The sequence below is a fragment of the Carassius gibelio genome, chromosome B16 (genome assembly GCF_023724105.1).
Source record: "Carassius gibelio isolate Cgi1373 ecotype wild population from Czech Republic chromosome B16, carGib1.2-hapl.c, whole genome shotgun sequence".
Classification (NCBI taxonomy): domain Eukaryota; kingdom Metazoa; phylum Chordata; class Actinopteri; order Cypriniformes; family Cyprinidae; genus Carassius; species Carassius gibelio.
Window position 1 is genome coordinate 30,871,108 of NC_068411.1, and position 26,472 is coordinate 30,897,579.

Genomic DNA, 26,472 nt, shown 5'->3' on the forward strand with positions numbered 1-26,472 from the left:
TGAGATTTATCGTTAAAAGGGACTTTTCCCCCAAACTCAAGACATTGTAATTTGCATAAAGAAAATGAAGCTTACAATGTTTAAATGGTCAAAATATAATTTTACTCTTTTTATTTTTTGTTATCATCATTGAAATCATATTTGATCACCAGTATTAATGATAACTGAGCAGCAAAAGCAACCAATCAGAATGATTTCTGAAGATCATGTGACACTGAAGACTGGAGGAATGATGCTGAAAATACAGCGGAGCATCACAGAAATAAATTACACTTTAACAGATATTCACTTAGAAAACAGCTGTTTTACATTCTAATAATATTTCAATTTTTTAGAGTATTTACTGTATTTTTAATCAAATAAATTCAGCCATAAAGAGACTTCTTTCAAAACATACATGTGTACATGTACTCAAAATCCACTTAAATAAAATAAAATGTACAAAACTGATTAAACTGATTAAAAAGCAGAGTACAGAATTAAACCTGCTCTTAGAGCTGTGGAGGGACTGTCAGTGTGTGGTACCTGTCTGCTCCGGTCAGTGTTTGCTGTCAGACGAGGCTCTGCTCTGACCACACACCTGGACGCTGACACCTGACTCCGGCTGTAACCGAACGCTGGGAACGCTGAAGATCGAAGACACTGAAACACAACCACACATTCACTCTGTCAGTCTCCACAGAAGACTGGGACATCTGAAAATCTGTAATATCACATCATCATCATCATCGTGTGAAAGACAAGGAGAGGAAACAGTTCAGTTATGATGATGACAAGAAAAATATAGCTGAAAATTAATACATATAAAACTATGCAATTCAGATTTCCAGAAATATATGATGCACTTTACTAATAATAAAAAAAAAAAACTCTAATAATAATAAACAATGAATGTTTAGATTACATTAGATTAGTTTTTGATATAGGTTGACCGTAGAAGCAAATTTCAAATTAGCATTATTATTAAAAATTCATGTGAGTTTATTATTTTTTTATTAATTTTTTGTATTAATATATAAAGGGATGTACAGTATTTTTAAGAAAAAAAATATACATTTTATATATATATATATGTTGTGTGTGTGTGTGTGTAATATATACATTTAAATAATATATAAAAAATATTAAAAATAATATAGATGTAGATAATGTTGAATAAAAATGATATTAATTAATACACTTTATATGATTATAAACACACATGACACATTGTCCTCATACTGTGTGTGTGTGAATGTATGTATATATATAGAAAATAAATATAGTGAATATAAACAAAAGAAAATAATACATAAAATAAATAGGAAAATATGTTAACTGATATTAATTAATTACGGAGTAAATGAGCTTCTCTATGTGTTTGCAAAGAGATTTCTTACCAAGAAATATAACCAACCGTAAAAATGAGGCTTGACTTAACAAACAGCTCTAATAAAGACATAAAACCATAATAAAGAAACGCATCAGCACTTAATAAAAATGGCCTAAATCGTGCTGCATTTGCCGTATCAATCAAAGCCTGAGCTGAAATGTTAATTACAGTGAGTTCTCCCCAGCAGCAGCTGCTCTCTTTAGTGATAGAACTGCAAGCGTATATGAAACAACAGATTACATTTCCCTTCATTCTTCTCTGCGCTGTGTGTGTGTGTCAGAGCTCCGCCTCCTCGCCGGAGCCCCGCCCCCTTCTCGCTCCCACACAGCCTGCTGTGAGCTGATAACAGGATTAATTCAGCTGCTGCTCCTAATCTGCCAAATTAAAAACCTCATTCTCGCATTCAAACGACTCGCCCGACGCAGACGTCTGTTTTCTGATGTGCAGAATGAAACGTGTCTGCGCTACAGCTGTGTTGTCTGCTAATAGAGGCCTTACAGCAGATCAGCGGCCCACAGCGTGCTTTATGGGGTCTGACGTCTGGATTATAGATATGTGTCATATTAGACACGACAGAAGGCCTTGAGCCAAAACCAGCCTGAAAGACCTGAATCATCATGTTTCTGTGACAGCTGAACACAAACGTACGAAAGCTTGTCTCCAAAACAGAATGAAACTGCAACTTTCTATCACACAATTAGATTTTTTTTTCTTCTCAAAAACAGAATTGTGAGATAATTACTCTTAAAAAGTCTAAAAAAATAAGATAGAAACATGAAGTCAAAAAATCGGAGAAAAAAGTTTCAATGCATAAACTTGTAATATATGTGCAAGAAAAAAAACACACATCTGAATTGTGATTATAAAGAACCACAGTTACTATTTTTTATTACTTATTTAATTCTGAAAAAAAAAAGCATAATTGTGAGAAGTTTGTAAAGGGAAAAAAATGTGAATTGCGAGAGAAAAAGTAAAAATTGCAAGCTCTAAACTCAAGACAGATTGTGAAATTTAAATGTTGATTTCAAAGGGGGGAAAAAAATCTTTGGAAAACCGTATTTACGAGAAGAAAAAAAAAATCATAATTGCACAATAAAAAAACTCAGAATTCAGAGAGAAAATGTGTAAGAAATAAATGTACAATTCCAAGGGGGGAAAAACAGTGGGACATAAATTTAGATTTCTTTGGAAAAACGTAATTTTTGCAAGATGTAGAAGTAAATAATGTGAAACACAGAAAGTTTCCAGTGTTTCTACAGTAAATCTCCAGTGTGCACATGCATTCGATAAAGGAAAATATCTGAAAACCGAAGTTTCTGTTTCTCAAAACATTGATTTTTGAATCATTATTTGATAGGACGGCCAAATTTCTTTTACACAGAAATCAAATTAAAACTTAGAATTGAGAAAATAATTAAATATGCAATTTGCACGAGCTGACTATCTAGCAAAACTCTGTTTAAATGTTGACTACGTTGACTAAAATCCTGTTCTTCATCACAAACACTGATTTCTTACACTTTTTCATCAGATTTGCTCGACCAGTTTCTGTTCGTTTGACTCTTTGAAATGCTGCTCATTTGAAACTTTGTAACAATCTGAAAGCTGTGCATCGACCAATCAGAATCCAGAGTTCCTCACTGCTGTCGCTAACCAATTCCAGAGTATTTGGGTTTGATAAATCAGGAAAGCGTGTCATGCGCTGCTCTCCAGGGAAAGAGAATCTGTCTACTACATACTGCACAGTACACACTACACACTGACTACTGATTAAAACAGAAGAACATGTAAATAAACTCATGTAAAAACACATCTCGTACTTTAAACTGATCTAATAATGAAACTGCATTCGGTGCAGCTTACACTGTGCATCGCATGCTATTTTAATAAGAACTGTATGTGAAAGTGTAAAACATGCAAGAGAGAGTTCAAATTAATACCACATTTCACACACAGTCATAATAATGAAAAGCAGAAATAAAAGTAAAAGAAATGCAGATTTATTATGGAGTGCACATAGTAAGAAACTGATTAATTCATGCTTTAAACATGCATTGTAATGAAGTATGAAGGATATTGTTTAAGATTATTTCCAGTTAATTAATCATACTAGAAATGGAAGGTCAAGTGTACTGCATTGCATCATGGGACATACTGCATGCAATAGCATCATACATGATATGAAAACATTGGGGGCGTATGGTCAGTGTGTGTGTGTGTGTGTGACGTGTGTTCACTGACTGTCAGGCAGCTCCCAGAGTCTCGGGGGCAGATGGATGAAGAACTCGTGATGAAGCGCCGCTTGAGCCGAGAGACGCTTCTTTGGGAAGCACTGGAGGAACCTGGAAGCCAGTTCTTCAGCATGATCTACATAACCCAGCCTGCCAACACACACACACACACACACACACAGATAAACACACAGCTGAGAGCGTACAGTGCCGAGAGCAACACACACACACACACTCACACTCACACACACACACACACACACACACACACACAAACACACAGCTGAGAGCGTACAGTGCCGAGAGCAACACACACACACACACTCACACACACACACACACACACACACACACACACTCACTCTCACACACACAAACACACAGCTGAGAGCGTACAGTGCCGAGAGCAACACACACACACACACTCACACACACACACACACACACACACACACACTCACTCTCACACACACAAACACACAGCTGAGAGCATACAGTGCCGAGAGCAACACACACACAGCTCAGGCTCTCCGTCAGCTTCACTCCCGCTGATGTGTGGCTGAAAAATGTTTGTTGACTTTTTCTGGAGTGAAAAATGCTAAGCAAGTTTTCACCCACAAACGTCCTCTAAACTGCAAAGACAAGGAGTGACACACACACACACACACACACACACACACACACACACACACAAACTTACACACACACTCACAAACACACTCAAACACACACACACACACACACACAAAAACACACACACATACTCTCTCACTCAAACACACACACACACACACACACACACACAAACACACACACATACTCTCTCACTTAAACACACACACACACACACACAAAAACACACACACATACTCTCTCACTCAAACACACACACACACACACACACACACAAACACACACACATACTCTCTCACTCAAACACACACACATACTCTCTCACTCAAACACACACACACACACACACTTGCTCACACACACACACACACACACACAAGAGCAATATCTGTTCTGATGACACGCATCTATCACCTCACAGTACAGTACAGATTGTGTAAAAGCAGCTTTAGAGTGTCAGCAGGAAAACAACAGTGTGTTGATAATGCAACAAACACATCTGAATCTGAGTCTGCTGAGGTCTGGTTCAGCGCTGGAAAGCTAACACAGGACTGATTGTTGGTTTGCACACATTCTCATCTTGTGAAGTGTTTTCAGGTCTTAGGATGAGTGTGTGTGAGGACTGGACTCCTGAACGATCACACACACTCGAGTCGATGAATGTAAAGGCTGGATAATTAGGTCTCTGCTGCATTACCACATTAAAGAAACATGAAGTTCCTGTCCACCAGTGGTGCTTTCAGCACTTTAACGTAATGTGTGTGTGAAACGTTCGTCAGTTAAATCTACAGCCTTGGGTTTGCATCTGAGCGCAGCTGAAGATCATTTCCATCCGTTCTTCAGTTTATAATCATTTATTCTGCACTGTTTGTTCACTTCACTGGTTTATTTAACTGTTTTATTTTTAAATGCTCTTATTTGTATAGTTGTATTTTATATTTAGCTGATTATAAGAAAAGACCAAGGTCATGTTAGTTATACATTAATAATATTTTCTCAAGATTACGTTTCACTTGAGAGGTAATCTGATTGTTTTGATGGTTTTCTTATTCAAGACATGATGCAATTTACCATTATTATTTTTTATGAAATTAATACTTTTATTAATCAAGTACATATTAAATTGATAAAAAGTGCCAGTAAAGACATTTATAATGTTACAAAATATGTATATTTCAAATAAATGTTGTTATTTTGAACTTTCGATTCACCTGTGAATCATGAAAATTAAAATGTATCACAGTTTTCACAAAAATATTGATGTTTTCAACATGAATAATAATTAAAAAAATATTTTCAGCAGTAAATCATCATATTTTCATGATTTCTGAAGATCATGTGACACTGAAGACTGGAGGAATGATGCTGAAAACACAGCGGAGCATCACAGAAATACATTACACTTTAACACAGATTCACACAGAACACAGATGATTTACATTATAATAATATTTCACAATTTCTACTGTTTATATCGTATTTTTGCTCTATTCTTGGTGAGCAGGACATGCTTATTTTTAAAAAGTGTTGGGGTCACTTACTTATTCCAGGCTTGTCTGAGTGTCTTGGGACTGTAGACGGTGAATCGATCTGCAGGTGAAACAAAAAAATCTACATCACACACACAATACTAGTTTTATATACAAAGCATCTGAAACAGTACAGAACACAGGATTCACATCAGTGCATCACTGTACACTGTGAGACTTTTCAATGTTTTTAAAGAAGTCTCTTCTATTACCAAGGATATATTTATTTGATCAAATTGTGGAATATTATTACCGTTTCAAATAACTGTCTTCTATGTGATTATAATGCAAAGTGTAATTTATTTCTGTGATGCTCCGCTGTATTTCCAGCATCATTCCTCCAGTCTTCAGAGTCACATGATCTTCAGAAATCATGAAAATATGATCATTTACTGCTCAAGAAACATTTCTGATTATTATCAGTGTTGAACACAGTCGTGCTGCACAATATTTCTGTAGAGACTGTGATGCATTTTATTTTTCTGGATTCACAGATGAACAGAACGTTCAAAAGAACTGCATTTAGAAATATAATTTTTTGTTGTTGTTGTAACATTAGAAATGTCTTTACTGGCACTTTCGATCAATTTAATGCATCGTTCATGAATAAAAGCATATTTCTTTAATTCATTAAAATCTTTCTGATCCCTAACTTTGAGCAGAGTATGTTAGCATGTTATTCTCTTTGTTCTAGATGTGGATTCATTAGTTTGGCCTCCTGTGGAATAGATCGATACACACCGACCACTCGGGCATTCAGGTATGAAACATGTCAGTACACACACACACACACACACACACACACACACACACACACACACACACACACACACACACACACACACACACACAGACACTCACACACACACACAGACACTCACACACACCAGACACACACACACACACACACACAGACACTCACACAGACACTCACACACACAGACACTCACACACACACACACACACACACACACAGATCACATTTACAATTAATGCACCGTATCTGTAACCCAACAGCTCCACGACCTGCAAATGAACATCCCACAACTGATCTCTTAACACTTCATCAGCAGCAAGTGTTCATTAACAGCACAATGGGAAAGCAGTTTTACCGAGCAGAAAACACTGATCTGCTCTCATAGAGAGTTTTTTATGATATCTCTTCTGCTCACGGGGCAAAAGTGCAGTAAACGCTGCCCTCTGCTGCTACAGCACTGAACTACAACAATGCAATTATAAAATTATTAAATTCAATTATAAAAGATAAACAGACATAATTTGTTCAAATGTGCATCAAAATAACAGAGCAGACTGTGTGAGATACTGTATAACCCATAATGCAATGCATTTAAATTGATCTTTAGCATGATGAACAGTGTTATTTTAATATTGTTTATTTACTATTACACTGTTTATTAACATTCTGAATTAACTTTTTCGTATTTTAAGTTTACACTACTTTTAGTAATTTTTTTACAAGCTCTTGTATTTTTAGTTTTAGTTTAAAATGTGTTTTTTTTTACTTACATTTGTTTCATTTTTTATTTTATTACTTATTTTAGTTTTAGCTTAGTCTTTTTAAAGTACTTTTAAGCACTAAGAACTACAAGCTCAGCTTTTCATGCCATATTTATATTATATTTCAGCTTTATTTCAGAGCTCGTCTGCTGCCACACGTCACTCCTCTGAGTGGATGAGGGACATACAGGCGCCTTCTCAGGGACATGCCAGCATGTGTCATTTACAGTCAGATGAACAGAACGTTTACCTGGTCTAAAGTGTGGGAGAGAGTGAACACCTAGTCATATTCCCGTTGACCCTCCAGAGTCGAGTCATATTCCCGTTGACCCTCCAGAGTTGAGTCAGGTTTCAGTTGACCCTCCAGAGTCGAGTCATATTCCAGTTGACCCTCCAGAGTCGAGTCAGGTTCCAGTTGACCCTCCAGAGTCGAGTCAGGTTCCAGTTGACCCTCCAGAGTCGAGTCAGGTTCCAGTTGATCCTCCAGAATCAAGTCAGATTCCTGTTGACCCTCCAGAGTTGAGTCAGGTTTCAGTTGACCCTCCAGTGTCGAGTCATATTCCCGTTGACCCCCAAGAGTCGAGTCATGTTTCAGTTGACCATCCAGAGTTGAGCCAGGTTTCAGTTGACCCTCCAGAGTCGAGTCAGGTTCCTGTTGACCATCCAGAGTTGAGCCAGGTTTCAGTTGACCCTCCAGAGTCGAGTCAGGTTCCAGTTGACCCTCCAGAGTTGAGTCAGGTTCCAGTTGACTATCCAGAGTCGAGTCACATTCCAGTTGATCCTCCAGAATCAAGTCAGATTCCTGTTGACCCTCCAGAGTTGAGTCAGGTTCCGGTTGACCCTCCAAAGTTGAGTCAGGTGCTCGTGGACCCTCCAGAGTCAGGGTTAGTCACCGTTGACCCTCCAGAGTCAGGGTTAGTCACCGTCAACCTTTCAGAGTCAGAGTTAGTCACCGTTGACCTTACTGAGTCAGGGCTAGTTCCTGTTGACCTTCCAGAGTTGGGTCAGGTGCCTGTTGAATTTCCAGAGTTGAGTCAGGTTCCGGTTAACCCTCCAAAGTCGAGTCAGATGCTCGTGGATCCTCCAGAGTCAGGGCTAGTCACCATTGACCTTCCAGAGTCAGGGTTAGTCACCGTCGACCTTCCAGAGTCAGGGTCAGTCACTGTTGACCTTCCAGAGTCAGGGCTAGTTCCTGTTGACCTTCCAGAGTCGAGTCAGGTGCTTGTGGACCCTCCAGAGTCGAGTCAGGTGCTCGTGGACCCTCCAGAGTCAGGGTTAGTCACCGTTGACCTTCCAGAGTCAGGGTTAGTCACCTTTGACCTTCCAGAATCAGGGCTAGTTCCTGTTGACCTTCCAGAGTCGAGTCAGGTGCTTGTGGACCCTCCAGAGTCGAGTCAGGTGCTCGTGGACCCTCCAGAGTCAGGGTTAGTCACCGTTGACCTTCCAGAGTCAGGGTTAGTCACCTTTGACCTTCCAGAATCAGGGCTAGTCATCGTTGACCTTCCAGAGTCAGGGCTATTTACCATGGACTTTCCAGAGTCAAGGCTAGTCACCGTTGACCTTCCAGAGTTAAGTCAAGTCACTGGTGATCTTCAAGGACAGAGTCAAGTCACTGGGGTTCTTCATGAACAAAGGCAAGTCACCATTGATCTTCATGAACAAGGAAACACCATGGGAGTAACAGAGTCTCGTCATTTCTCTGTGAAACTACCAGAGCCTCTCCACGTTTCTGCTGAACTATCAGAGCCTCTCCACGTCGCTGATGAACTACCAGAGTCTCTCCACGTATCTGATGATCTACCAGAGTCTCTCCTCGCTTCTGTGGAACTTCCAGAGCCTCGTCACGTCTCAGTTGAACTCTCTGAGCACTCGACTGATCCTGCTGTGGCCACGGAGGCTACCCTTAACTTGTTCATGTTTTTTGTTTCAGACTTGCCCAATCAGACTTATCCTCCTGTTTACTGGTCCTCCGTCCCTCCCCCGATCCTCCGCCTGTCCTCCTCCCTCCTGGGTTTCTTGTCTGTGTCTTTCGTTCTGTTTCCCTCTAAGGACCTGGCCCTCCGTCCCTCACCCTGATCCTCCGCCAGTCCACCACCCTCCTGGACTCCTTGTTTCGTGTTGCACTTCTCTTGTCTCTGTTTCCTCATTTTACCTGGTCGTCTTGTCTCTGTTCACCATTCTACCTGGTCCTCTTGTCTCTGTTTTTCCCATTTTACCTGGCCCTCCGTCCCTCCCCCTGGTCCTCCACTGCTCCACCTCCCTCCTGGTCTCTTGGTGTTTTTGGTTTTCCCTTGGGTTCGGTGGAGCATCTGGCAGCTGCTCCGTGGAGGAGGGGGTAATGTCACGCTGTCTAGTCTCTGTTTCCCTGGGTGTCCACTAGTGGGCTCACTCCCCCTTAGGCACGTCACCATAGGCACTAGAATTCCTCTAATCTTGTCCTGTCATCACAGTAATTGCACTCCTGTTAATTGCACCAGGTGCAGTCACTTTATTGTCATTAGCCTCCCTATAAATACCAGTCTTTTCCTGTTGTTTGGATGGAGTCCTTACCCTTTATGTATCCAGCATTCTCGTTCCCCGAGATTCTTCCTGATCTGCTCGTCCTCCTCGCTTTTTCGAGTTCCCTTTCCTGTTCCTTCCCTTTGTTTGTTTTTGGACTGTCTTTTTGGTTTTGACCTTGGATTGTTTTTGACTACGATTTGGATTACCCATCAATAAAGACATCTGCTGTTGGATCTCTCTCTCTCCCTGTGTCTCTCTGGGTACACGATCGTCACACAAAGTCTCCTGATATCACTTGAAGCAATGCATCTTGGATGCTTGAGTGCAGTCAAATCAGATAATCTTTATGAACTTGTTCAAATTAATTGCAAAAAATACTTCCAGAAGTAGCAGTTGCTTTTACTGTGTCTAGTGCTCATATGTGTGTTGTTTGCTGGTTGCTGAGTGAGATGAGGGACATACAAACGCCTTCTCAGGGACATGCCAGCATGTGTCATTTACAGTCAGATGAACAGAACGTTTACCTGGTCTAAAGTGTGGGAGAGAGTGAACACCTGGCCACGTCTCCTCCGATGGCGTCCCCAAAACCTGCACAAACACACAGAGAGAAAACACTCAGTTCTTCACAGAGAAAAGAGCCGAAGGGCAGAGCAAAGACAGAGTCTGATCGATCTCTGAGGAATATATCGCTATGATGGACACCAGCAGGCCACAACGCTTTCATTCACATGCACAAGTATGGGTACTGCTGCGGCCGGATAGCACTGGAGCCTGGACGAGACAAGACAGGACTGATAAGGACAGTGATGGTCAGAGCAAAGGGTATAATCACAACAGTCTAACAAAAGACAGAGAAACATGGGGATCTTTAAGGGGAAGCTAATGAGATAACAAGAACCTGGTCAACAGTAACGCACCCTTTTGCTAAACATAGAGTATCCTATACTTTAACATTCATGGTGTTAACACTCATTTTATTTCTTGTGGTTTTATAATTTATAAAAAAATTAAAAAACTTTCTGGCATTTTGGGACATTTAGATGCAATAAAATTACACGCATTTCAAAATGTTTCACTTGATTTCAGATAGTCAGGTATATAATTTATAATTTATAATGATGTTTACAAGTTATGCCACAATAACACAATAACAACAGATGCAAGTAATCTTAGGCTACTCATCAGAATGGTACCCTCCACTGGATCAATTCTGCGTATAAATTCTGAGATAAACTTAATGAATTTTTGAAATGAAAGAGAGAGAAAGATCTCCAGCAGCTGAGAGAGACTTCTTTAAGTGAAATAACATGTCCAAATCCTCATATAGACAGTAAGATCAGTGTGTGTGAGTGTGTGTGTGTGTGTGTATGTGTCCTGCTGAGTGACCATGTGTTTCTGTGCTTTTCTCAACTGTTTGCATCGATTGAAATATGTCATTTAGTTTTTAATGAAGTGTCACATCAATAATTTTCATTATATCATTTATCATAATTATCTTTTAATTCAAATGATCACAAAGGGTCAATAAATAATTTTCAATATACACCTTATGTAGTCCTTGTTATTTTCAGGGTTATGTGTTCTCTTTTGTCTTGTGTCGCATCTCTCTGTTATTTTAAAAGCTTTCGATGCCCACTCTTTCAGTCACAAGGTAGTGGACATGACAGGTTAAAAAGAGAAATTTATGCTGCACAGTTAATTAATATGGTTTAATCGTAAATGCTGCTGAACAATGGAGTAAAAAGTTTTTTCGCTATTTTAAATTTTTAAAAAAACCTACTTTTTCGAACTTGTCCTAGACGGTTAGTCCGATTTTCACGAAAATTAGCTCAGATCATCTTCAGACAAAAATAGCAAAAAGTTATGGAATTCAAATTGATTCGTCCAACCGTTCTCGAATGACACGTGAACAAATTTGACGAAAAGCATGCAAAAGTGCATGTGAGGCTATATCTCGGCAACGGTTTGGCATATTGAGACCAAACTTGGTGTGTGTTATAATAACCATGACCTGAGACTACCTGCAGTGTTTCGACGCAGCACCACCTAGTGGTCAGGAGATATGAAAAATGCGTATTTTTGCTTACAACTTCTGAATGGTTTGGCCAAAAATCACACAACTGGTCTCTTTAGATTCAGTGAGTCGAATGATATCCAATTTTCTCGTGTCAGCCATTTTAGGCATCGGCCATTTTGAATTATGTTTTAAAAAGCTCTATTTTTTTACGCATTGTTGTATCGTTATGAAAATAATTACAAAAATCTTCGGCTCCATGGCCTGAAGGTACTCAAAATGTTTGGTGGCAGTGAGTGTGTGTGTGTGTGTGTGTGTGCTCTTGTTTTTGTGTCATATCAGGACACAACTCTGTATAATGTCATGGGTATGACACAGGTATTACAAGGAGAGGGTGACTTATGAGGACATAACCCATGTCCCCATTTTTCAAAACACTTATAAATCATACAGAATGAGTTTTTTTGAGAAAGTAAAAATGCACAAAGTTTCCTGTGAGGGTTAGGGTTAGGTGTAGGGTTGGTGAAGGGCCATAGAATATACAGTTTCTACATTATAAAAACCATTACACCTATGGAATGAACACACTTTACTGTGTGTGAAGACTGAGGCCACACTCCATTTAGAAAACAGATTCATTAGTGTTGTCATGAAAGAAATGTAAATCTGGACAGTTTTAAGTCCTGCAGTTCAAGTGTAGTAATAAGGATGCAGCATTACTGCAGTTTTAAAGCAGTTGTCCTGCTACTCTGTAAACTGTTCATTGAGTGTTTGCATGAGACTGACATCTATAATAAAAAATATAAGCTTTTATTGCCAGGTATGTTTACACATATTAGGAATTTGTTTTGTGACTCAAAAGTGTAACAAAATGACAGTGACAGAACAAAAAACATTGGAATAAAAATAACACTCACTATTCTAATTCTATTCTTAAAAAAAAATCTAACTACCTTTCTAATCTTTTTTGTATTCTATTTTCTTTTCATTTATTATGCAATTGTATGTGTATGTGTGTGTGTGTGTGTGTGTAAAGACCTCTAACACTAGCTTGCTCTATTCTTTTTTATTCTCTCTGTTTTCTTTTTATTTATTATTTTATTTAAAATCCTATGCTACTTGTACTGTGTTATCCTAACTGAGACTTGTTATAGCACTTATATATCATTGCTGTTTTTGTTGTTTTTGATTGCTTCCACTGTCTTCATCTGTAAGTTGCTTTGGATAAAAGCGGCTGCTAAATGAGTAAATGTAAATATAAATATATTTTTTAAATTGACTGTTGTATCTACTAGACATTTTATTAACAGGGTTCCCCATTCCTAGTGCAGGAGAGTCACTTTCCTAGAGTTTAGTTTCATTTCTTATTAAACGCACCTGAATCCACTAGTCAAGGTCTTTGCATTTATTTTACCAACAGTCAGGTGTGTCAAGACTAAACTCTGCGGCAAAGAGAAACCTGACTCACAGACTCACAGACACGCCTATATTACACACGTCTCTTAAACCCGTGTAACCAGGAAACAGGAATCATGTGAGTTCAGGGAAATAGAAACTGAAGTGTAGTTGAGCTGTTGTGAGTTTGTCTCTCTGTATTCTTGCAGTAAAATGGCAGAAGCAAGATTTTCTCAGGATGAGTTCATGTGTTCAGTTTGTCTGGATCTGCTGAAGGATCCAGTGACCATCCAGTGTGGACACAGTTACTGTAAGAGCTGTATTACAGACTGCTGGGATCGGGAGGATCAGATGAGAGTCTACAGCTGTCCTCAGTGCAGACAGACCTTCAGTCCAAGACCTGATTTATCTAGAAACACCATGCTGGCTGAAGTGGTGGAGAAACTGAAGAAGACCAAACGTCCTGCTGACTGTGATGCTGAAGCTGGAGATGTGCAGTGTGACGTCTGTACTGGAGGAAAATACAGAGCCATCAAATCCTGTCTGATGTGTCTGAACTCTTACTGTCAGAATCACCTCGAACAACATGAGAGTTTGTTTAAAGGAAAGAGACACAATCTGACTGAAGCCACTGGACGACTGCAGGAGATGATCTGCCAGAAACATGAGAAGATCCTTGAGATCTTCTGTCGCACTGATCAGAAGTGTATATGTGTGCTGTGTATAGATGAACATAAAAACCATGAGACTGTTTCAGCTGCAGCACAGAGGACAGAGAATCAGGTATTTAAAACTAGTGATCAATTTAAAACTCAAGTCTAATAATCCAATAGTGTGTTTATTTTCTGTGTAGAGCCACAGCTTAATTACACAGAACAAAGAAACACTTTCAGTGTGACGATCAGTTTTATTTTCATAATACTTACACTTACAGAGTGGAACAGGCTTTATGCGTCACATTTATTCATGTACGATGACTAAAACTGATCATCACTTCTGGAGTTTGATCCCTACCTTTTACTGGATTCATCTCTTCATGATGATTTAGTGCCAGTAGTTTTCTGAGACTTTCACTATCATCTGTTTGTCCTGCAGAAGCAGCTGATGAAGATGAGGAGACGGTTCCAGCATAGAATCCACAAGAGAAAGAAAGGTCTTCAGCAGCTGAGAGAGACTCATAAATCTCATAAGGTGAGTCTGGAGAAGAAGAGAAGTTTGTCTCCGTCTCAGTTCAGACTCACTGAAGCTGAATCACTGTGTGTCCTAACAGCGCTCTGCACAGAGAGCAATGAAGGACAGTGAGAGGATCTTTACTGAGCTCATCCGCTCCATTAAGAGAAGCCGCTCTGAGGTGAAACAGCTGATCAGAGATCAGGAAAAGACTGCAGTGAGTCGAGCTGAAGGACGGCTGGAGCAGGAGATCAATGATCTGAGGAGGAGAGACACTGAGCTGGAGCAGCTTTCACACACACAGGATCACATCCAGTTCCTGCAGGTAACACAGATCTAGAAGAACAGGATCATAGTGGACTTGAACAGATCCTGCTGTGACAGAGACTCACAGGGAAATGTTTCATTATTGTCTTATAATATAATCATCAGTCAGACTCTCATCTCATGTTCTCCAAAAGAGACGAGGCTTATAGTACCAGTTTTTAGTAACCCTTAATAAAATTGGAGCAGTGATTCTCAAAAACTGATAAAATTTTATTTTTCTGTAACACAATGATGAACTGATGAATATGAACATATTTCTGGCCAAAATTACTGAATTTGTTGCTTATTTTCACAAAGAAAATGCCACAAATATCACCACAGTTTTTATGTTTTGTGAATAATCACTGAAATTGTGTTTCTCTCAATGGTTACAACAGTAAAGAAATACTCATACATTTATTTTGCTGAAAATACAGATCTGAGTTAGGCACAATAGTATGCACATTCTCACTGAATCAGTATGTAATCAGTCAAATAACTTCAGGGCCTAAAAATAACTTTTTGCCACACCTCCCCTTAAAGTAGAGATATTCTATGCTCGCTTTGAGACCGACAACACATTTCCTGCTGTGAAAATACCTGCTGACCTTGACACCTGCCCTTTGGTTCTAACCACACTTGAAGTGCGTAAGTCCTTCAAAAGGGTCAACGGCCGGAAAGCTCCAGGTCCAGATGGCATAGGAGGATGTGTCATGAGAGCCTGTGTTGTCCAGTCAGCAGATGTCTTCACCACCTCACCACCTTCACCACCTTCAACATCTTCAACCTCTCCTTGAGACTTACAGTGATCCCTTACACATGCTTCAAGCAAACCACCATCATCCCTGTTCCAAAAAAAACAACAACTGTCTCCTGCCTGAGAGACTACCACCCTCTTGCACTGACATCAGTCATCATGAAATGCTTCAAACGGCTAGTCAAATCCCACATCTGCTCCTCTCTGCCTGACACCTTGGACTCATTACAATCTGCTTACCGCTCAAATAGATCCACTGATGACACCATTGCAATGGCCATACAATCTGCCCTGAAACACTTGGAGGGAAGAGTGCAGATGCTATTCGTTGATTACAGCTCTGCATTAAACACCATCATCCCTACCAAACTTATAGCCAAACTGAAAGATCTGGGTCTTAACAGTCACTTAAGTAACTGGGTCCTGGACTTCCTGACCGGCAGACCCCAGGTGGTTAGTATTGGCAATCACACATTCTCCTCACTCACACTCAGCACTGGTGCCCCACAGGGATGTGTACTCAGTCCTCTCTTGTACTCCCTGTTCACTTATGCATCTTTTTGGCTCATTGAAGACAACCCTCGCTGCTGCATTCTGGATCAGTTGCAAAGGCTTGATAGTACATGCAGGAAGGCCTTCCAGGAGAGCATTACAATAGCCCAGTCTGGAGAGAACAAGAGCTTGGACAAGAAGTTGGGTGGCTTGCTCTGACAGGAAGGGTCTAAACTTCCTAATGTTTTATAAGGCAAATCTGCAGGCCCAGATCGTTGCATTACAATATGGTCTGTGAAGCTTAACTGATAATCCATCACAACTCCTAGGTTTCTGGCTGTCCTGGAAGGAGTTATGGTTGATGAACCCAGCTGTATAGAGAAGGGTTAGCTGGAACCACCAGAAGTTCTGTCTTAGTAAGGTTGAGCTGAAGGTGATGGTCATTCATCCAGCTAGAAATGTCACTCAGACAGGCTGAAATGCGAGCAGCTACTGTCGGGTCATCTGGATGGAATGAGTATGAGTGTTGGGTGTCATCAATGTAGCAGTGATAAGAAAAGCCATGCTTCTGAATGACAGATCCTAATGATGTCATATAGATGGAGAAGAGAAGTTGGCCAAGTACTGAGTCAAGTACTGCCCATCTTTCTGAGGGTGGACAGGAGAATCTGGTGATTAACTGTGTCAAAAGCAGCAGACAGGTCCAGTAAGAGGAGTACTGAGGATTTTGAAGCTGCTCTTGCCATTTGCAGGGCTTCAGTAACCGAGAGCAAGGCAGTCTCAGTTGAGTGGCCTCTTTTGAAGCCAGATTGGTTGCTGTCCAGGAGGTTGTTCTGTACAAGGAACATAGAGAGCTGTTCCAGAGTGAAGAGAGGAGTTGATAATGTGAGTAAGTGAAGGTATGACTGAAGAAGAGATCACTTGAAGGAGTAGAGTAGGGATCGGATCAAGTGGACAAGTAGTAGGATGATTGGACAGGATAAGTTTGGAAACATCCATCTCTGAGAGTGGAGAGAAGGAGAGAGTGTGCACTGGTCATTGTGATGTTATCCTCAGTCTGCGATGTGGAGAATTGGTCACTGATGGTTCTTTTCTTATTTGTGAAGAAAACTGCAAAGTTGTCAGCTGTAAGAGTCGATGGAGGAGGAGGCGGATTAAGAAGAGAAGGGAAAGTTTTGAAGAGTGTCCAAGCATCACAACAGTTGTTAATTTTATTGTGGTAGTAGGATTTTATAGCAGTGAAGACATTTGCAGAGAAGGAAGAGAGGAGAGACTGATACACACTGAGGTCGGTAGAGTTTCTTCTCTTCTCTACAGCCCTGAATTTAGAGCAATGTTTACGGAGAACCATGGACAGCCAGGGGGCAGAGCGTGCTGCGTGCGTGCTGGTCTAGAGGACTGTGGGCAAAAGTTGTCCAAGCAAGAGGTTAGAGTGGAGCAAAGAGTGTCCATAGCACTGTTCGGGTCCAGAGCTGAAAACTGAGATAGTGAAGGAAGTGAGGATGTAACCACAGAAGATAGGCGAGATGGAGAGAATGAGCATAGGTTCCGTTGAAAGGTGACCTGCATTGGAGTGTAGTATGTAGAATGTAGTATTGGAGGAAGTGGTCTGAGGTGTGCAGTGGATAATATTGAGTAGGTTCGTAGACACTTGCTTGAGATCAAATGAGGCGAGCAGAGTGTTGAAGTCAGCAGCCTCGGGTTTATCTAGGTGGATGTTGAATGCTTGTTATGCTGTGTTGAATGCTATGTTGTTATGCTTCCTGGTATCTGACGTCAGCCACCTGTGACGTCTCGCCCATCCATAAGAATAATTACACACGTGATTCAGAGACGTCATGCTGGAGGTGTTCCCCAAAACATTCTCAAGAGTCAAGAGGCATTTATTTGTCATTATAAATATACAACTCTGCTTCATCACCTCAGTGTGAAGTCGCTATTCCCCGGGTCTCGGCCCATGTCTCAATAGGATGTCTGCTCCCATATTAAGATGCCCAGGAATGAGGACTGCTCTCAGTGAAAGGAGTTTGCCCTGGGACCACACAAGGATCTGGTACGCTAGTTTGTATAAACGGCGTGAGAATGCAGAGCTCCTTGGTGGTAGATGTAAGAGACCACTGCTGTGTTGTCAGTGTGCAGCAACACATGGTGACCTCTAAGGTCTGGGAGTAAGAAATGTAGTGCTCGAAGCCATGTAATGCATGGCCAGCATCCTCAGGCAGATGATATTGCATGTCAGATGGCAGCCATTCCACAGACCGCGGACAGGGTGGCCACTCGTGACCGCACCCCAGCCGGTGAGGGATGCGTCTGTCGCTAGCATTACATGGCAACAAGGAGCTCCCAGCACCGGTCCCTGAGACAAGAACCAAGGTTTTCTCCACGTCCAAGGCACAGGCATTTAGCATGCGAAGTGGGTTTCCCCTCAAGGAAAACCAGTTTGTCTTGAGCCACCACTGTAGGGGTCTCATGTACAGCAGGCCAATAGTATTCATGTTAGACGCAGCTGCAATCAGACCCAGCAATCTCCAAGACTGCTTGACAGTGAGTGACCGGCCTTCTCTCACTCTTGCGACTGCAGTGAGGATTGACTCGATCTGAGCAGGTGACATACGTACCTGCATCGTGGTCGAATTCCTCACCACACACAGATAAGTGGTTCTCTGTACTGGAGAAAGCACACTTTTTTTGGTGTTAAGTCTTAACCCCAACTCTTTCATGTGAGCGAGAACGACACCTCGATGTCAAACCGTAATCTGCTCTGATTGAGCTAATATCAACCAATCATCAATGTGGTTGAGTCATGAAAGTGTGGAGTGAGAGTGCAAGGCCAGAGGAAGAACAATATTGGTAGGCTTTTGCCTAACCTCAGGAATTTTGATGAGGAAGGATGGAGATAGATCGTGACACACATGTCCTCTGATTTGGCCTGTGCAAGTGTGCTGAACTTCAGTCCCTTGACTGAGTGGTAAAAAAAATGCAGATAGGATCCAGACTCTGAAACGCGAGGAGGGACCACCTCGATGGCCTCCATCCTCAGAGAGTGTCTACTTCTGTTCCATTACCAGAGCCTGCTCGAGGCCCACCAGAACTGGATTCTGTGGCCCCTCACTTCAGTGTGCAGGATCCACTGAGACACATTTGGCAGTAGTTTTCACGCTGCCAAATAGTCTACTAAGGGAATCAGCCTCTCAAGACTGATCTCTGGTGTCATCAGAGCAGTTAGTTCGGTACCCTGAAGTGGCGGTCCGGAAGAAGACGGCCGAACTAGCTGCTCTGGAAACCTCCCAGGAGGTCGCAAGCTTTGCTGGGCGGTAACTGAGAGAATCGCTCACCAGAGACCGCTACGTAGGGTTGGGACTGCTCCTCCCAACAGCCCCTGACTGCCTCAACCTCCACAGAGGAAGAGAGGTAAACACATGTTCTCACACGAAAAATTACATCCCAAGAGCCCCTTTACATCTAAACTCTCATAGCCAGATAAATATTTCATTTTATTCCACAGAATTAAATGTAGTCAACAACCAGACGAGTAACACCCCAGACAAAAACTCACATCAAAACAAAACAATGTAAAAGGTTTTTTTTTTTGTCAGTCACACAAACAACATCAATCTCCTCAGAGAAAGATGAATGCTGCAGCGAGCTCTGCCTCAGAGGGGGAAGAAACCGCAGTATGGGTTTCCAAGCCTCGAGAACAAGCTCTAGCTCTAGAAAACACGGGTGGAGATAGGACAACCGTCTCCAACCCGTTCACCAGATCATGTGCGATTCCCGCGATCACGGTCACCACTGTGCCTCAGTAGCAGCGAGACCGCAACCGCAAGATCACATAAATGGACACACTCCTCACAGCGTGCCCGGCGAGAGCAGGGCACTTAGCAAAGTGTTCTCTGATGCAGCTGGAGTTCCTGAAAAGGAACTTGATTTTCACTGTGGTAAACAGCCGCGGATCATAAGCAGACTGCAAACGTGTCCGGTGTGAAAGCAAAATTACTCTGTGCTGCTTCTGCACTGCATACATAAAGCACATGGACTGCATTCGAACTGCAAACAGTATGTGTGAAACAGGCGTTAGTTGCAGTATCAAATAAAAGCCAGTCTCTCTTTGATCCATTATGAGGGAAACAGAATCTTTGAGAAACACAACTTTTATGACTTTCTGGTGTTACAGAATAAAAAACTATTAACAAAATAGACATGTAGATTGAGAATGAATAATTGTGATCACTTGGAAATCACATGTAGCATTAGTTTAAGAGTCAAATGTTGGAATCTGTTGCTCTAATATGATGTAATGAATGTGAGAATATTTTTTTTTTTTTTTTTTTGAAGCTGATGCTGTGGAAGTGCTGGATTGGGGAGAATAAGAAAAGATCAGTCAGGCTATTGGGTGAAGTGTGGAGCTGATGAGTTTTGATTTCTGTTTTCTGTAGAGTTTCCAGACCTTCTCAGCATCTCATGAATCTACAGAAGGAAATGATGATCCCTTCATTTCACTCTTATCTTCTGATGATCTGAGAGAATCTGTACATCAGCTGAGAGACAAACTGGAGGATGTATGCAAAGAGAAGATCAAGAAGATCTCAGACAGAGGTAAAGTCCTGGAGATTCATCTGCTCTCAGAAACCAGTCCATCATCATTTCATATCATGGAGAACATTATATTATAAATGTCTTAGGAATGGATGCATGGATCATGAGAATAACACTGTTCATGTCTGTTGATTTCCACAGTCACATTCATCAAGACCAGGAACAACTTCCTACAATGTAAGTCAGTAAGAAAACCATCAGAAAATCTCACTGAATGTGTGTTCATGTTCTTCCTGTAGAAGGTGAAAGAAGATTTTTATAATTGATTATGTAAATTATGATTTACACAGGATATCTGTTCATCTGTACTGAAACACTGATGATACACTGAACATGAAGAGTTCAGCTACACGAAAAGATCAAACAGATTTATAATTCCTGATTCTGATGTGTTTTATCCCCATCAGATTCCCGTCAGTTCACTCTGGATCCGAACACAGTGAATAAACTCCTCGGCCTGTCTGAGAACAACAGAGTGATTTCTAACACTGAAACAGATCAGTCGTATCCTGATCATCCAGACAGATTTGATGTGTCTCAGGTGTTGTGTAGAGAGAGTGTGTGTGGACGCTGTTACTGGGAGATTGAGTGGAGTGGAGATTATGGTGTGTTAATATCAGTGTCATATCAGAGCATCATCAGGAAGGGACGGATTGATGAGAGTCGGTTTGGACAAAATGATCACTCCTGGAGTTTGTTCTGCTCCCCCTACAGTTACTCATTCAGACACAATAACATACAGACTGCTCTCCCTATAAAGTCAATCAGCAGTAGAACAGGAGTGTTTGTGGATCACAGAGCAGGAACTCTGTCCTTCTACAGCGTCTCTGACACAATGAGCCTCATCCACACAGTCCAGACCACATTCACCCAGCCGCTCTATCCTGGGTTTTGGGTTAATACTGGATCATCAGTAAAACTGTGTTGATGAATCAGAATAGATTGATGAGAGATTCTACCCATAATTCTTTTGAGGTGCATGATAATTCAATAAAAGTGAAATGTTATAGTCTCTATTAATACTGCAGCTAAACTTATGTCACTGAAATAACGTGTCAGAATAATGGTTAATAATTTATTATACTATAGATCAATGGTTAAAAAGTGTAAATTACTTGAAATTTCAAGCTGTTGACATTGGATGTGTGTGTGAGTAGGAATGAGTGTGTTTGTGTACTCGTTTAACTATACTTGTGAGGGTCAAATGTCCTCACTTTCACTAGTGAGGATATTTGACTGGTTAAAAAATTGGAGTCAAAAATTGGAGCCCAATAATGATTTTAACTAAAATCAGTAACTAGTATATTTTTTAATAAACGCAACAAAGAGTATGTGATTTTTGCTTATCATTTACTTTTTATTTATGAAAGAAAAAACAGTCAATGTCAGGGCACATATTTATACTGGCTTTCATATTTTTGTAAGATAGGATCCTTCATTGCTAGACCTGACAATTATTTTCATATAATCATATAATTATTGAAAAGCATAAAATATTAACATTAAAAAAATATTTTAACTCTACATCCTTGCCTAATTTAATATATGCGGATCGAAGAATATGCAAAATACCCCCCCCCCCCTGCACTCAGTTACACCAGCTAGTGCCTCCTGATCCACTGAACTGTAGTAAATGCGAAACAATGACATACATGGATTATTACTTTTAAAACCACGTTTTTCCTAGCGGACAACTACAGTGAATACTGTTACTTACTTGTAAAGTTACTTACTTGATGATGTTGTGTCATAAAATGCCTTGAAGACTCAAATGCAGCCGTTTGAGATTCCAATTTGCATACATGTGTGATGTGCAGACGCCAATGCGGGAGAGGTGGGACTGACTCCAGGCTACTTTTACACTGTTGCCGCGGGTTATAATGTAAATTAGAAGTTCTAAATTCACATTAAACCACGGCTTCATGGGTTTCTTGGTCTGATTTATTTTGTGTTGATTAATGCTCTGTGCTGCTCTCTCGAACACAGATTTGAGTTACCATAAGCACTAGTTGTGATGACTGACTTAATAAACAGCACTATTAAAGTGACAGTCTGTCCAGCAGGGGGCAGTGTTGAATTATGTTCAGTTTGATAAAGCAAAAATCTGACTTATTCAGAACTTTAGATGCATTAAATGTCAGCAACCTAACAAACAGACTTTTGTGTCTGATATGACACAAAAACAAGAGCACAAACACGTACACACACACTGGTTTCCTTTTGTTGCTGGGTCATCTACTGTACTAACTGTATTTTCTATCCCCTTACCCTAACCCTACCCCTGAGTCAACAAATGTTTGCATACAGTTCAGTTCTGTCATTGTGCTCTATATTTGAGCTTCCTCTGAAACATAAACCTGCGTCTCTGCCATCAGTCCAATTTAACAGTCATGTAGCTCTGTGATGAGAAATCCAGATTTTTTGGGATTTTTCCGTTTTAAATCCAGAGGTGAGCTCTGAATGCCCTTTTTGTTTTTCATGCATTTATGGAGGGCTCTAGATTACATACCTTATTTTATGCATTGAGAAGTCTTTTTAATGTTTTTAATGAAGCTTTTTCGAAGGAAATATTTGTTCTGGGTGCTAAATATGTTCAGAAAAAGACAAACTGATCGTCAGTTAAAAGAAAGAGACACAATTTGACTGATGCCACTGGACGACTGCAGGAGATGATCTGCCAGAAACATGAGAAGATAACATAACATAAGAAGATCCTCGAGGTTTTCTGCTGCACTGACCAGAAATGTATATTATATACCAGAAATGTGTGCTGTGTACGAAGGATGAACATAAAAACCATGACACCGTATCAGCAGCAGAACAGAGGACAGATAATCAGGTATTTAAAAATAGACACTGATGAATTATTGCTGACACTTTTTTTATGTGTTTATATAGGCATCAAAATTAACAGCTTGCAGCATTCACACTGCACACAGCAGCAGAAATGAACAACAGCTGCTAGAAGAGTATACTGTCTGCTGATAATGCACTGTTAACCTTTATCGAAACAATAATTAGTAAAATAGGCTTTGATTAAGCAATACAAAATAATGGAGTCAACTATTCTCACACATACGCACACACGCACAAACACACACACAAATACAGATACACACCCACCCGTTAAATACATGACTAAACTAGGGAAATTGACAAGACACACCTGTGGCGAGTGGGGCGGGGCCGAGAGGCGTGGGAACGAGGAGTGAGGCCAGGTGTAGTGATTGGAGATGAGCTACACCTGCGCCCCACCGCCAGTATCGAGTCCCACGTAGGAGATGGAAGGATATAAAACTGGAGTGACGACCGTGAAGGACGAGAGAGGACCAGGCCTGGGACAATATTTTATGTGTTTGCTTTTTATTTATGCGCACCAGTCGGCCGTGAGGGGCTGGTGCGCTGTTTTGTATTTATTTTGAATATTAAAATTATGTTTTGATTGTGCGCTGGTTCCCGCCTCCTTCTTCCCGATGTATGTGGAGTTTCATATCGTTACAGTGGTGCCGAAGCCCGGGAGAAGGAGGGACGCGCTGCTGAAGATCCCTCGCCGCTGTGGTGAATCCGCCGTGCCCTCGAGCAGGCGAGGTATGTGCCGCCAGGGACGCTCGAGGCGGTGGGCTGGAGCGAGTTGCCGGGGACGGGCGAGCTCACTGCCGACCGCCCACGATATGGAGGGGCGGCTGCCGTCCGTGAGGGAGCGGAGGAGTCGACGCCGTTCGCCAGGGGGCCGGAGCCTGCCGCCTCCGCGATGGAATCCGGAGGGGCAGGGAATGGGGGACTCCTGCCGCTGCCCAAAATCGGAGGAGCCGTCGCCGTCCATCGGGCGGTGGAGGAGTGTCGTGCCGTCCGCCGAGGGCCGTCCAGTGCCACCACCAGGCACCGCGGAGGAGATCACCCAGCCGGTGGAGGGCCGAGCAGCAGTGCGTCTGGGAACCGGAATTTTTTATTTTTTTTCCTTTCCTCTCTCCCCTCTCTCGTCCTTGTCGCTCCTCCTTCCATCTCCTTTTCTCTGTCCTCGTCTGTCCTACCCCCAGGTTCCTGCAGGTCCCCGTGAGCAGGAGCCCTCCCTGGGCCGGACTTGGGAATGGAAGCCCTCTCTGTGTTGTACTCTGGAACACGAGCCATCTCTGGGCTAAACATGGAAAAAGGAGTGTTCCCTGAGCTGCACATGGACACAGGAGCCCTCCTTGGGATAGACTCAGGATCCGTGACCCTCCCAGGGCCATGCTTGAGAACCGGAGCAGGATGCGGGAACTGCACCCCTCTCTGGGGTGAATATGGGAATAGGAGCCTTCTCTGGGCTCTGGTCAGGGGCTCGAGCCATCACTTGACTTGAGAGTGAATGAGCCAGTTGGCCGGACATAGGAACAGAACTGAACGGAGGGCTATGATGAAGGAGGAAGGACAAGGGACCCCCCTCAGCATACCACAGTCACAGATTCACAATAAGCTCAACCTCAGTCATGGTGCTTTCTTTGTGAAAGTGTGCCCTATCCACACTTTCACACACACTACGCAGCACAGCCAGCAACGGCAACCTGCCCGCCGGGCACCTCCCTGGCACTTGCACACCTCTACCAAGCCCCGAAAGAGCCCCAATCACCACCCCTTTCAGGAAGGGTGGCTTCAGCTATAAGATCCCCCTCTGGAGCCCTGAACAGGAATAAGAAAGAATCAGGCTTGACATTTTTGGACCCTGGGTGGTATTGGAAGGTGAAGTTGAATCGGCCAAATAAGAGCATCCAGCAGGCCTGACATGAGCTCAGCCTATTGGCCGAATTGATATATTCGAGATTCTTGTGATCCGTCCAGACTTAGAAGGGCTGCGCTGACCCCTCCAAACAGTGACGCCACTTGCCCAAGGCCAATCTTAACACCAACTCCCATAGGGGAGTCAATAATTAACATTGGGAAAGCTTTACACAAGGTGTTTCATGAGTGATGGTGGTGAGGGGATTGCCCACTATTGACCATGCCATAATGGGCTTGGCCAAGGAATGGTTGTGATGTTCGATTTGTGAGCTGAGACAGAATCTAGGAAATTCCCCTCAGCCCCTGAATCCAGAAGGGTGTGGCCAGTGTATGAACCTCTCTGGAAGGAGAGTCGAACATCAGCTGTTTTATCAGCTGATCATCAACCCACATGAGCAGCTCAGCAACTTGGGCATTGAGAGCATCCAGCTCTTGCGCTGTGGTGTTGAGCTGAGTGGCATGCTGACTAAGCAAAACTCCTTGTTGCACAAGAGCAGAATGAAGTAGATCTGATCCCGCTGAATCCATTGGTAATTCCAACAGAGGCTTTATTAAACAGAAAATAATCAGAACAGGTGATGAGCGTCTCTGTGGACAGTTTGTGTGGACGTGTAATCCTCTACCACACAGATTGGTGGATAGCAGTGGCTGGAACCAGCCACAACAGTGGTAGTGGTAGCTTATCCAAACAAGAGACTAAGCAAGGGAAGAGACCTAGGGAAGGCTAATGCCGAAGGAAACCCATGGGTATCTGAACGCACAGAAAGGTGCAGGAAAATACACTTGCAGCTACGAGCACTAGAGCCTGGACAAGACAAGACAGGACTGGTAAGAACAGTGATGGTCAGAGCAAAGGGAATAATCACAACAGTCTAACAAAAGACAGAGAAACATGGGGATCTTTAAGGGGAAGCTAATGATATAACAAAAACCTGGTGAACAGTAACACACCTTTATGCTAAACATAGAGTATCCTATACTTTAACATTCATAGTGTTAACACTCATACTTATTTTATTTCTTGTGGTTTTATAATTTATAAAACACAAAAAAAAACATCCTGGCATTTTGGAACATTTAGATGTAATGAAATTAAAATTAAATTAAATTAAAATAAATAAGTGCCCATATAGCAACAATAAACATTATATCCTAACCTGTAAAAGGTGATGAATGTGCTGCACTTTCCTCAGATGCGGACA

At 41.8% G+C, this 26,472-nt stretch overlaps 2 protein-coding genes across 3 annotated transcripts in view; one reads left to right on the forward strand and one right to left on the reverse strand.

Moving 5' to 3' along the window:
• Positions 1-26,472, reverse strand: part of LOC127975272 (cyclin-dependent kinase 14) — a 158,872-nt gene that overhangs the window by 22,578 nt on the left and 109,822 nt on the right. For both annotated transcript variants that reach the window (XM_052579193.1, XM_052579194.1), the window contains 4 exons: positions 10,310-10,373; positions 5,778-5,826; positions 3,614-3,753; positions 526-642 (listed from right to left, as the gene is read on the reverse strand). In XM_052579193.1, coding sequence (XP_052435153.1) covers positions 539-642; positions 3,614-3,753; positions 5,778-5,826; positions 10,310-10,373 — 357 coding nt within the window. In that variant the 3' untranslated portion in view covers positions 526-538. The remainder of the gene's footprint in view (positions 1-525; positions 643-3,613; positions 3,754-5,777; positions 5,827-10,309; positions 10,374-26,472) is intronic.
• Positions 13,316-22,791, forward strand: LOC127975271 (tripartite motif-containing protein 16-like). Its single transcript, XM_052579192.1, has 6 exons — positions 13,316-13,977; positions 14,290-14,385; positions 14,465-14,689; positions 20,356-20,515; positions 20,657-20,692; positions 20,923-22,791. Exons 1-6 carry the CDS (start codon positions 13,408-13,410, stop codon positions 21,441-21,443), a joined length of 1,608 nt encoding a protein of 535 aa, XP_052435152.1. The 5' UTR covers positions 13,316-13,407; the 3' UTR covers positions 21,444-22,791.